General features: G+C 38.1%; 1 protein-coding gene across 15 annotated transcripts in view; it reads left to right on the top strand.

Moving 5' to 3' along the window:
• The window catches only part of rbfox3a (RNA binding fox-1 homolog 3a), a 1,786,123-nt gene that overhangs the window by 1,399,608 nt on the left and 372,665 nt on the right, over window positions 1-13,850 (top strand). For all 15 annotated transcript variants that reach the window (XR_006315228.1, XM_043714674.1, XM_043714673.1 and 12 more), the window contains 2 exons: window positions 4,663-4,716; window positions 11,280-11,372. Coding sequence is in view for 14 of the 15 variants with exons in the window: in XM_043714674.1 (XP_043570609.1) it covers window positions 4,663-4,716; window positions 11,280-11,372 (147 nt within the window). In the remaining variant the exon portion in view is untranslated. The remainder of the gene's footprint in view (window positions 1-4,662; window positions 4,717-11,279; window positions 11,373-13,850) is intronic.

The following is a 13,850-nucleotide window of genomic DNA, read 5'->3' on the forward strand; positions in this document are numbered from 1 at the left end:
TAAACTTAATGCAATATAATGGGAAATTAACCTAAAAACACAGGAACAGCTTTGGAAGCTATAAAATGTGGATAAAATACATGCACTGAAAATTAATTTACAGATAAAAAAATTCAGTCATTAGGTATAAATGCTAAGGATATAACAAAATAAATTGTGGTTTCAATCAATATTCATGGAAATGTTCACATATGACCGTGTTAATGTTTGTTTAATGAGAATACCTGGATAAGACACCATGCTAGAAATCTTGACTGCAGATTATTATTATGTATTTGGGTTTTTTTCTCCAAAATGTAATATGTAGGGACATTGCAGAATAACGGAATCAATTTTTAACCATTGGTAGGTACAAACAAAGGAATACGAAGGCTGGGTGCAGAATTGCCGAAGGAAGGCTAGATTCAGAAATATCTCTTATTCAAAAGGCAACCGGTGTGAAATTAGATAGACCTTGTGAAACAGGGCACAATTAACCCCATCCCAAAATGCAGGCAGTGCACTTAACTGTGTTTCAGTGTCCAGCTGGTGCTAACCATTCCATTGTTTGATTGGATGCCTGAGCAGAGAACCGATAGTGTCAAAGGCGATCACTGGTTAAAATCAGCTTCTACTGGTTCAAACTAGCCCTCCTCTATTGAAGGAGAAATGCATTGCAGCTGGAACTGGAGGTCTTTATGATCAGAGTCTGACCTAGGAAAGACCGAACAATGACACAACATGGGAGAGTGCAGAAGACTTTCTGGGCACATTGGTGGAGAAGATGCAAAGGAGGAGAGCTACCCTGTATCCAAAAGCAGCCAGGAGATCCACCAGAGGCAGTGGAAGCAAATAACTATAAAATTCAATGCCAGGAATCCAGTGCCACAAGGATTTAGTTCGTTATCAAGATCAGTCAATGCACCACTAGCCTAGGAAATTAGTGCATTCACCAGCTCCCGTCACTCACCAACCAACAGCTTTGTGAATCGGGCCTCATTCCTGATGTATGCTCCAACATACGGTCTTGTACATAGTACAACTATCAACCTTATATCCGCATCTCAAAAGATCGCATGCATTGCCAGCTATTCAGCTACAACAGCCAAAACAGACAGTGTAACACACTAACAAATTTTCCTTTCTTTCACCATTGTATTATTGGCACTCCACCAGGGTTCCATTGCCTGTTAGCTGACTAGATGAGTCTCCTGCCATCTTGCAGAAGTGGTAGAGTTACAGGTGGGCTGCCTAGCCTGCAGCTATTACAGGTCGTTCTTTGCAAGACCATCTGAAGTCTCTTGCACTCTAAGTCAAAAGCATTGCACCAAACATGCTGTACTCACTGGTGTAACACCATACAGAAGAACTAACACAGGCAAAGTTACACTGTGACAGCCGCTAAAGGGAACACATAAGGGTAATTTATTGGTGCTACAAAGTTATTATTGATGAATTTGGTTTGGAATGTTTTTGAGTTAGCTGTTAGTTTTACAATATATTCAAAATGGCACCATGGTTAGTAATAAAGGGAAGGGAAAGTGTGGGGCTTTCAATGAATGAGGAATTTGGATTGTAATTACTGACATTAATATGAGTTCTCCATGACAAACTTGGCCTGAAAATGGATATGTTAGCGGCCCAGTCTCTTCCTTCTGCTCCTCCAAAAGCTGGTCCCTGTTAATTCTTCATTCTCCATGCCATGTGGTATCCTAGGGTGTGCCCATGTCTGGGAGAAGCTGGTTTTTGTGGAACCATTGAAGTCAGCAAAAACTCCGAATACACTATTTCAGCACTTCCTGTAAATGTAGGTAAATTTAATTAAAAAAATAGACAAAGCAGCAAATACTTATAGAATTAAAGCAACATCCAGAAAAAAAATCAACCAGCAATTGAGTTGTAGGTACAGGCAGGCCCTGGGTTGCAAAAACGTTCTGTTCTGGAGTCCACTCACAAATCAATTTATCGCTTGTCGAAGCACAATGCAGGACAAGTAGCCATTTGTAAGTACAGGAAAGATACATATGTCAGGTATTTAAAAATTAAAAATCATACATGGGACCGCATTCATAAGTGCAAGCATTGGTAAGTCAGACATTTATCAATGGGGGACCCCACACCCCCATAGTTGATGGTCTTTTTCAATAATGCTGGTGGGATCCTTGATTGCAACTGAATGTGTGATCAGCTATGCAAGGTGAAGGGAGGGCATTAGCTGAAGTATCGAACTGAAAAGTGACATGGCTAATGACAAAACCAACATTGTATACCGATTGAAGCCTTAATTAAATGGCATCCAGTATGATTCACCCTAAAACTGCATGAGAGCTAAGGACACTGTTATTGCCACAAAATGAAACCTATAGTGTCCAAATAAATTCAAACTGTGACCAATTCAACTTCTGTACCCTTACATTAGAATTACCCAGGGACTATAAACACTCAGTCCAGTATTGACACTTAATTGAAGCTACTTAGATTGTTAGGTTAAACTGATCCCACAGAAGCAGGATCCTCAGCTTGCCCTTAAGGAGGACTGTCAGAGTAGAGTTATTTTGAGATCATCAGCCCTCAAAGGGGCACCAACTTTGCCATTTCTTTACTGTGATTATCACACCTGAGACATTTTCCCCAATGGGCAATTAGCTTACATAAATGTGTAACTCTATACCTGCTATTTTACATTATTTTATTTTACTATAATATAAGCACGAGTCACGATTTTTTTGCAACGTGCTGAACAACAAAACTCAGGGCATGCAGACCACTATGATCGCTGCAATTAGATATGAAGATTATTTCCTTCAAATCTGCATCTCTCAAGTTCATTATTTCAGGTACACATTCTACCTGTTGTTCTTATTGTTGAATCTCTTTTTTGTGCATTCCTTTCCCAGTGTAATATAAGGCATATTCACCAAAAAAAAGGCTTGTAAAGTAGTAGATTTATGAATTATAGGTCTGCATGGAGAAAAGTGTTTTAGGCATAAACATATATGAATATCAAATTTGTTCTGCTAATGTGAAATCATTTTCTTATTTGCAGTTTGCTGCAACTCTATGTTACTTTCCTTGGACAGCTATTGGAATAGCGTTGCAGTTTAAACCCAAACCCACATTATAATAGACAGAAAATCAGGCTGCTAAGTGATTATATTTTGGTTGTGTTTCAATTGTAAACATTAACTCATGAACTTTCAACTCCTGAAGTGAGGTATGTAGTGGGTAAAGGAGCAGGAGGAAGATAGAGTATGTATCTAGAACAAATGAAGTGGTGGTTACCTTCTGTTATGTCCCGTATATGCTTGAAGCTGATTTTCCTTCTTTGAAGGTGATTGAATATCGCTCAATATTTTTTGGCCACAAGCCAGTGAATTAGGGCAATAAATATTCCTCTGAACCTTTTAGTGATTTGTTTTTCAATCGGGTGAGTAATTTCAGTGATGTTCTGGTGCTTCCTCAAGTTTAAACAATGTGTACAGCCAGGCAAATATTTGAACATATTCACTTCATGGATTTAAACTTCTTAATTCTGGTGCAAATAAAAATCTCGTGTAATAATCCTCACTGTTACTTTGGTGTAAGGGCATAAACGTAGATTCGCATTCTTAACAACGGGCCAAATTTTATGAGGACCAACAAACTAGTGCAGATTACCACTCCATCCCTCCTATTTTACAAAAGGAGAGAGATTCACATTTTTTCTTTGGAGTTTGATGGGGAGGTGGATCCTAGGGGGAAGGCGGCCTGGACCCATGGGAGGAGAGAGGGAGAAGAGAGGTATGTAGTGGGTAAAGGGGCATCAGAGCAGGAGGAAGATAGAGTATGTATCTAGAACAAATGAAGTGGTGGTTACCTTCTGAGAGCAGGGGCAGAGTCCAGAGGGGGTGAAAGTGGGTCTGGAGCGATAGAAGAGATGTCAGGTACTGGTGATGTCAGATCATGGTCTGAGGCTGTAAATAGTCTGGACGAGGTTTAGCTGGGGCTGTAAAAGTTAAGTATGGTATTGGTTGAATAGTTACACGAGGTATTTGATAATCTAGCTTTTCCCGAGTAAACATTGACCTAACTTGATCTGAAATCCTGAATTCTCTAACTTAAATGGAGACTTTGAGGGTTCCAGGTCTGGTGGAATTGCCCAATGATTTCCCAAGTAATTGTTTTGGAGTCTGCTGCAATGGGGGTTCCACATCGTCCCGAAGTGTAACTCCTATCTCCACTTGAATAACGACTGTCCATCAGAATGTTGGGGCCAATAAAATCAAAAATGATCATCAAAGCTGAAGGTTGCATTTTATATCTGTTTGTGGTGTTTGCTTCAATGGTTTTAACCTGAAAATTCAAACATAATTTCATGTCATTTTATTAGGGATAAATTTACGACTAGCCAAATTGCACAGCACCTTCTGTGAGAAAGTTACATTTGTGTCACAGAGATAATCCTTGTATGAAGAAGAATTAACTGAATACTGTGTGCTGTAACTAAATTTGGAAGAGGAAACCTTCATTGCAAATGCAGTTGTGTTCCAATTCCTTCCAACAGTTCTAAGTTCTGCATCACAAATATCTATATCTTTGTAAGGAGGCAAGAGAGCTTTCAGCTTTCAGATTGTTTCTGAAGTCTATATGTGGTTAATCTAAGTATAATAATTCTAACGAATGTCTCTCTTGTTTCTTTTTCAGCAATTTGGAAAAATTTTAGACGTTGAAATAATTTTTAATGAGCGGGGATCTAAGGTAAGCAAGACATTCTAAACCTGTTTGCTTTATCTTTTAAAATAGTATTTCGGTAGATTTAACAGAGATATTGTGGATATTTTATGTGGTATGTTAATGTACTAAGTAGGGTTATTAGACACAACTCATAGGTTATTGTATGAAGCACATTCTTAATGCTGAACAGTTTTCTCGATTAGAAACAGATACATACTTATGTGGCTTCAGTAAATTTTCAGTTCAGAATAATCACAAATTCCCCAAGCATCATGATGAGCTAGATTAACCAATGGCCTCAAATAGCAATACACAGAGGTACACACAACTTTAAATTTGTCAATGAATTCTGTGCTCCATTATTACAATCTGCTGAATATTTTAGTAATAAATTCTGATGTGAAAGCTGATTTCTATGAGTGACTGAATTGGATGGTGAAAAGAAACTCAATCAATGTTTAGAGCTGAAATCACAGAATTGCTGAGGCACTCCAGGTGAATGGCTGTGTACTGATACTAACAGCTCAATTGCACAATCAGATTTCGGGGCAGCTAGTTTACCAGGACTCATGTAAAACAAATATAGCATTACATTTGCTCTCAGGTATTTGCCTTTAACAAGGGTGCAGATTATGTCAGGAACTGGTCCATGTGGAAAAGAAATTGAAAATAGTGAAGATTAGACTGAGCATCAGTTTTCAGTTTGTGCTATTGATGGGTACTCTTATTGTTTCTTGGAAAGGCAGTTTTCGGTGGTTTTGTGATATCACATTTATCAGTCATGTTAATAAAATTGAGACATGTGGAAAATGCCTAACCCTAAGGCACAAAATGAGTGTGATAATATTCTAATTAAGTATTCTATAGACTGATTTCAGAGAATTTAATATCTTAATATTTGAATACTTTTCAGAGACTAAAGAGTGGTCTGTTGTCCTGAAAGAGTTGTGGGGTGAAACAGCAAGTTTAAAAGAGATAATGTGTGAAAAAGCAGGATTAGACGATTAATGTGTGAAGCAGCAGGGTTAGAGGATTAATGAGTGAAACAGCGGGTTAGAGGATTAATGCATTAAACAACAGGTTTAAAAGATTAGTGTGTGAAATGGTAGGTTTAACAGGTCAGCATTTGAAACAGAAGGTTTTCTGGGTTAATATGCAAAAGAGTAGTTTTAGAGGATTAAAAGTGCAAAACATTCTTGCAGGCGGGAGCTGGACATGGTGTTTGCATGATCATTAGACTAACTTCAGACTAACACCAGTAGTAGGGACAAGAGAAATGGAGAGGCTGGAGCATAAGAAAATAAGTGCTATTGATCTACCATCCAGTTGCCACCTCACTGTTGGAGAGGGGTACAGCATTATAAGGAAAACGCCTGTTTGAGGTTAAACATTTCTATATTAGCACTGTTTATTATTAATTCCAGAAAAACAGTAACTATTAGTATTTTCACTGCTAAATCCAATTTTCCAAATCCTAGTCACTGGCTTATTCTTTCTCTGGGATCAGAAAGTTGAATTTTGTGGTCTGCGTACTGGAAACAATGACTGTTATGGCTGTTATCTCCACAACATTAGATTATTTATCCAAATAATATTTCTACATTACCACTATTGCAATACTACTATAACTTCTTCAGTTATAAGTATATATCTACAACTAACTTCTAATACATTCCTTTCTCTACAACAATTGTTATTGCCAATATTTTGACATTTTCACGACATCATTACCGTGAAATCCTTCGACCAGCAGGACAGGACTCTTGCCAAATGTCCCTCCATGTATGTCTTAATTTTTTCATTGTGTTGTTATCAGTTCTAAAACAATATTGCCAAATATCTGAGGAACCAACTTTCAATTTTAACAATGAGGCATGTATAATAAAGCCCAAGCATCTGTACACTTCAGAGCCAGTCCATTTTGTGAAGAGGAAATAAAGGCTGTGCCATGTGATTGAACAACTTTTAGCCATTCAAATGCTAGACTTGAGATAATGACTGGTAAATGACAACTTTAATTAAAAATACCCTCAATTTATAGTTGCATCAATGTTGTGCTAATTGATCACAATTAACTATAAATTATTTTATAGATATTCCAAAATCAATCTGAACATTTGTAAATGTCGGCTATATCTTCTGCTAATCATGGTGCATTATGTTATCTAGTGAAGAATTGAAAATATGGTAGTTTTGTTCGCTGAGTGTCACTTTCCCATATGCTTAAAAAGATCCATATGTTCTTTATCAACCCACATCTATTCTAAGACAGAGTAATTTGGAATAAATGACAGCATGTCGTTAATGTATCTTAGATGAGCATAAGGTGACTTTGCGTCTGCTGCGGATATCCTTCCACAGTATTTGAAAGCAACCACTTTAGCTGACATGCTGAAGTGTTTGTTTTAACACCAATGTTTAAAGACAACTTCTTCAGAATAGTTTCAAAATACAGGAGGTATGTAACCTGTAGCTAAATAAGGTACTGTTATTTTGCATCCTACTTGTTGCACAACTAATGTTTTGAACATTCAATGTAGCAGTTGTACAAACTTGTAAGGACAGCAAGATGGACAGAAAACAGGGGTTTAAAATGTGATCAATTGATATTTTTAGATATAGCTTTGTGGATGCACTGTTACAATCCTCCTATAGACCACCAATTTCCCTGTATAATGTTAACACTTCCACAGATCTACCACTACATTTCCCTTCCCTGCAGAAAGAAAATTAGTTTGAGTTTTTTAAAAAATCTGCTAAATCATTTGCAATTCCTTGAAATATTTATCATTTTTATAATTTTTCTTTTAAACATTTAATAACTTTGATACAAAATTTAATTTTCATTTTCATATTGAACTAAGTGACATCAAAATATCTTTCTGGGGAAAAATAATTCCTCTGTAAACTCTTACTTTTCACATTGGTGCAAAAGCAGCAAGCCATGCCACTTTGCACCAGAAGATGATAATCAGACATTTAAGGTTTAAAGCTGAATAACTAAATTAACATTGTAAAAGATGAGATGTAGATCTAGATGTATTTTCAAAGTAAAAAAAGGTTTGAAATGTGGTAAAAAGGTTGCCCCAGTATTTGAAGGGTTAAAGTTGTTTAAGCAATTTATTTTGCAAAAGAATACAGACCCCTTTAATCTCATAAGATGCAAATGTTATAATTTGTGGAATGAATGATTGAAAGATATTAGCTAAACCTAATTTCAGGAAAATTTAAGGTGCTATTTGTATTCTCTTCTCCCTATCGATGTAAGTCCTATAAAATGTTCTGTGTATTTTTTTGTCTGTCATAAGACTTGGAATCACCTTGAGACTTGAAAATGTACAGTAGCTCTTGGCTACTAGAAGTCATAATTTGTCTACTACATTTCAATTCATTGGACTGATTGTTTTCACATGTGCAGAAATTCTACTGATGTCGAAAGATGTCATCTGATCTCTCATGTTATATGAGTAATAGCAAACAGGTCTTCTTACTCTGTAAGGAATGGCATGCAGGATACTGTTGCTATAATTACCAAATTAAAAATCCTGACATGTCAAATTTATATAATGTTGATGTTACAGCTTTATGAGCCAAAACCCCCCCAAAAATAATGATCAGGCAAGTTTGTAATCAGGTGCACGAGTGTATAATACATTTTATCAGATAATTCCATTTGTTAAGTGGATCAAGCTGAATAGCTCCTTCTCTATGAAAGAAAGTGCTATCGTTGAGTCTCAATCCTTAGTACAGATGGCAGAACAATTCCTGTCCAAACATCAGCATTACTTGACCCACATCTGTGGATAATGCTGAATTGTTCCATCATATTTTCTCATTTCACTATTCTATAAGCTGTGTTCTATTGATGTGTAGCAATCATCCAACTCTGATCATTTGTTTTTAAAATACCCAAAAGACTCTACAGGCTCAATGGCACAAATGCCATGATCTGCTTGAACTTCTTTATAGTCCTGATTCCAATCCATTATTTTCAACAGCACTCGTCAGAGGAAATGTCCTTGAATATTTGAAAAGCAGCAAGTTGTGATCCCAGAGTAAGGGTTCTAACTCCTGCCTTAATAACTACCAACTGTTACCTGTTCTATCGATAAATGGAAACTCATGAAAGCTACAGGAAATAAAAGTCACTTCATGTTCAGTGGTTCAGCCATCACAAACTACTGTATCAACAGTAATTTGCAGTAATACAGGATGAATGTTTTAATCACTGAAAATGAAGCAATTCTCCCTATTTGGAATGCCAAGTGAAAACATCAGCCCTTCCCATTTTTAGGATCTTTTAAAACATCAAAACATCCAGAAGACGAGAGGTCATGTCCTGAACTAAATATTTTACTTTCCAATTAGACGCCAGTTCCAAGTTCATTTGTCTTTGTATTGTATTGACTTCACAGAGTCTTTGTCAACGTATTTGGCAACATCCTGTTTCCTGCCTTCAGCACAGACTTGACACAGATAATAACAAACCATATCATCCCTTTTCTTGGTGATGCCAGTAAACATAAGGTAGCTAATTATATAGATGAAATGTTAGTAGTAACCAAATCAGTCAGGTGGGATGGCCAAATGGCATAATACCTTAAAGATAAGGAGACCAATCAATAACTCTATTGAAAATGATTGTCATCTTCGCAACCTTTCTCTACTCTACAGTTTTCAAACTTTTCCCTGTTATAACCATTCAGTAGGTAATCATATTTGACCTACACTAGGAAAAGCAAGTGGCAGTGCTGGGGTGGGGGAGGGGATGTTTCGGAGGGGTTGGGGGATTGTGGGGGGCTAGGCCCACTCCTGGTCTGCCCACAGTGTGTCAGTAGGCTATCCTGAGAGCAGAGTGCAGCAGTGGCGGGTGTGACTAATCGTGCCAACCCCTTGCTTCCATCTACACATTGACCATATGAACCATATCTCTTAAGGCAGGCCTTCCCCACGGGGATGGGAAAGGCTGTGAGTTGGCGAGATGTCAGTCCGTCTGCAACGGGCTCCTGTTCTCTCTCACCCATACTCCCCTCGCTCTCGCGCTACTGCCCTCGCCCAAGGCATCACCACAGTTTCCAAACCTCCAAACAGGAATATGTTTGGGAAGCACTCCCTACGAAACCTCACCCTGACTCCAACATGTTGCAGATCCAGCTCTGAACTGGGGAGCGGGAGCGGGGTGGGGTGGGGTGGGGGAGGGGGGAGAGGGGAAGGTGTGGAAAGATGCTGGCATAAAGTGAGACTCCTCAAGAATACATGGATTTCCTTTTCACTGTTGGAATTCTTTGAGAACTGAAAAGCCAATATCTACTCTAGTCATCCAATATTGTAGTTGTGTTTAGCTGACTGCACATAATTTATGTCTAGATCCACACAGACTAGTGGTCTCAATAATAATATCCACTTCAATGCCAGACTCCCAACAACTGTGGAGATTTGTCAGCAGCTGTCAGTTTTCAACAAGATTATGACACGAGTGATACCACAATTGTTTGTGTTGAAACTAAAGCTCTATATTTTTGTCAAAAATCACATGACACTGTACAGCTGCACACACAAGACCAGCAGGTAGGCTTTACACACTGTTTGAGGCATTATCTGCTAGACTGTCATCTCTCAGAACTTTCCTTTAGCTCATGCATAAAGTTAAAATTACTTGCTGCACTAGGGTTGTTGAATGTGCATTAAAGAATGGGAGGCAAGTAGCATTCCTGTTTACATCTAGTACAACCACTACAAGATAAATCAAAATCTAACATTTTGGGTTTATGTTTGACCATGGCTATTGTCATATATGATGTAGCGTGGATTAAAAACTATAAAACATGTTACAACTATTCTTTGTTAAGACCTTTCGACATCTAACGACCTTTTATTATGTTCACTGCAAAATAAAAGGCCAGCATCAGTATGATTATTCAGGACGAACTAACTTGCAGGGTTGTTGATACATTTTGCCTAATTTTATAAAGTCACAATTAAAGGAAAGGAGCTGGTATCAGGAACTATCAGATCAAGGAGCATTGTGTTTGTCCTCCTTCCATCAAATATCCAAAACCTAATGTCATTGTATATTAGCACAAAACAAAAATCTGTAAATTATTTTCCTACATTTACAATTTATCATACTAGCTTTTTGTTCCAAAAACAGAGTAAAAAGGAACCTCACTGGGAATAGCTTGAACTTTAAGAAATTAAAGTGGTCTCACCGAGGTTAGTCCCTTCTAGTTGCCAATGCTCCCTACTTTACTTAGCTGGAGATGGACCACTTTGTTTATCCAATTTTATTGGTGGTAGACTTTCAAGATTCAGGATCCGAGCAAGCTATTCAGGGTCCGAGTTAGCTATCCCATTATCATAACAGAAATGTAAATAATCTACTTATGTGTTTTCAATAGCAACAATATCTTTTCCTCTCAGCATACTTTCCATTTCACATTCTTGGGTCTATTTGCTCTGTGGCCTCGTAGAATGACTTTGCTACCTTGATGTTCCAGCTGGTATACTGAAACATTTCAGAAGACTGTCTTATTCCCTGTATAATCATATGCATGTCTCTCTTTTCCTTTTCTCTTACCTGCATGCAGGGATTTGGTTTCGTAACTTTTGAAACCAGTGCTGACGCGGACAGGGCACGGGAGAAATTAAATGGAACAATCGTAGAAGGTCGTAAAATAGAGGTGCAGGTCCAATTCTTTTTCTTTTCCCTACTTTAAATGTCTACTTCATCATTTTCTATTGATTAGTCTGTGTGCTTTTTCCATTTCCTTCCTTCCACCCTTCCATACTGAAGTATATTCCCTTGAACAGATGCCTCCATTTTGAAAAGGAATCACAATGCTATGTTTTGGTGCTCCTCATTGGTCTTGACTGGTGTAGTATTTAAGGTCAACATTGTGTAAAACTCTATAGCTGATAAGTCACATTGCCAATTAAATCCATTCAATCGCTAAGTAAAATGATTTTAATTGTATAAGAGCACTAATTTCCCCCAAGGAATTGTGCTTATTCTTGAGATTGAAGCACAGGAAATATGAAAATTCTAAGCATAAAGTTTCACTCAGTTTTTGCTTTTGATGCTCATAAGGAGGGTATCAAGGTCAAGAAGAAGAACAATATGTTTTATGAAAATAGGGCACAGGCGTTTTGTGCTTTTCTCATAGGTGATGTTATTTCAGACATAATAGTTAACATAATCTCACTCAATCTTCCTGTGTTGGGGACAGTTGATATGCCCGGTGCCTTGTTTTCTAAGCAAAAATGTAAGAGCAACTACCTCAGCCACCAACATTACTGAGGTGGAAGAGTGTTGGAGATATTTTAAAAGCTTTTAGTACAAAGAATATACTCTTGCATTGGTTCTAAACCATCTTTAGTTTGATGTTCTTTGTTACTCATTTCCATTGGTTTTGCATTCACTTTTAGACTGATTAATAAACTCTGATATTAAATGAATCCCAGGGGAATTCATCTGCAAGGTTTGGCTAGAAGCATAAACGATAGAAATGTATTGGAGCTTTGGCTGTATCCTTTGCTGTCACACAGCACTGGAGACTTCTGGAACAGTATACAAAAGTATTTTTGGCATTAATGATAGATTAGTACAATTGCTGAACTGAGACCAGTGTAATGTACTACATGAATCAAAAGTGGATCGGTATTGATAACAAGAAAACTATACTTAATTACAGGACTATTGTAAGATTACAATCAAAATGCTTTCTCTCTCGTGCTCTAGTTTACAATAGCCCAAGTTTGTGGTCAGCTGTGGAACAACAGTGTTCTCCTCTGACCCATAGAGAATTAGAGATCTCGGTGGTGTGGATTTCACCTTGCATGGGGTTAATTTGATTCTGGCATCAAGTTAAGAGGATCTCCAGGCATTCAAAAATAATAATGGCATAATTAGGCTAAGTAGCTTATCACTCATAGACAACAAGCAAGAAGTAAAATGCATTGATTGTAAAATTTATAAACAGTGAATGATAGCAAAATATAGATTGGGATATACTCATTAGAAGTTGAAGTATCAAGTAATATTTTTATATAAGAACACTGGATTTTTATCCAGAGTCAAAAACTTTAATATTACACAAACACAACATTAGTTTTCCAAGGCCAGAGAGGTCACTCAGAATTAGTTTGGATTTAGAAATTGTTTAAAAATGAATTGCATCTCTTTGTCAAAGCAAATCTTTTTTGACAGCAATATCATAGTGTAAAAGGGCAATTTCTTGTTGGTTCAGGGATTTCAATGGATTACCATCTATGCACTCTTCAACAGCACACCGTATGGAAGCACACAGAATCACTGGCTGCAACTTCTGGATTGCTGTGTTTAAGTGTATGCATAGAAACTGCTGAAATTGCTGTCAGTTTTGTAAGGCAATGGCAAAGAACATACCCAGGCTCATGCTCCATCTTTCTCCCTGTCATATATAACATGCTTCCTCATTTGCTCTCAACGCCACTCCCCACACTGCTAACCTTGTTTGGCACCTGTGCTGCCGATTCCTTTGTGTGGGACACCTCACCAGCTAGCCCCCACTTGCATCAGCATTCACAGCTGTGGGTCCCACTTTCATCACCCTTAATACCACCACTTCTCTAATTTCCAGGGAAGCAGCCCACAATAGGGCAAAAAGAGCCAAGATGGGTGGTTGGGTGCATGGCATTCAGCTCCTCACCCCCTGTGAGGAAAGGATCCTGAGCCTGACCATCACGAGTGGCCAAATTATTCTATCTAAATCCCTGGACTGAATCGGAGAGTGTCCTTGACTTATTGAACCAGGACCCAACCTGGAACAAATAGTGTCTCCTTTGAGGACTACTGACAACCGTGATAAGCTTCCAGGCTTTGCACTAAACAGCACGGTGAAACAGAAGGACTGTGAACCTGGTAGCTCTAGCTGAGAAGACAATGCACAATAAAGGCAAGAAAGGGAATGCTGTGAATATCCAGGTAGCCACAGGTTGAGTGAGAACCAAGACAGCCAAGCGAGCAACCGTGAGATTTCAGTCTTTGAGCTGAGTGCTTCTCCCAACATGCACCATGTCCTTGCAGCAGCATTGCAGTGATAGTTGTCAATATGGCCTGACGTGCAGCATGACAGTGCAGCAGGCTGGTCCATGTGGATTGGAGATGTACCATGATGCAG

This window comes from Chiloscyllium plagiosum, chromosome 24 (genome assembly GCF_004010195.1).
Source record: "Chiloscyllium plagiosum isolate BGI_BamShark_2017 chromosome 24, ASM401019v2, whole genome shotgun sequence".
Classification (NCBI taxonomy): Eukaryota; Metazoa; Chordata; class Chondrichthyes; order Orectolobiformes; family Hemiscylliidae; genus Chiloscyllium; species Chiloscyllium plagiosum.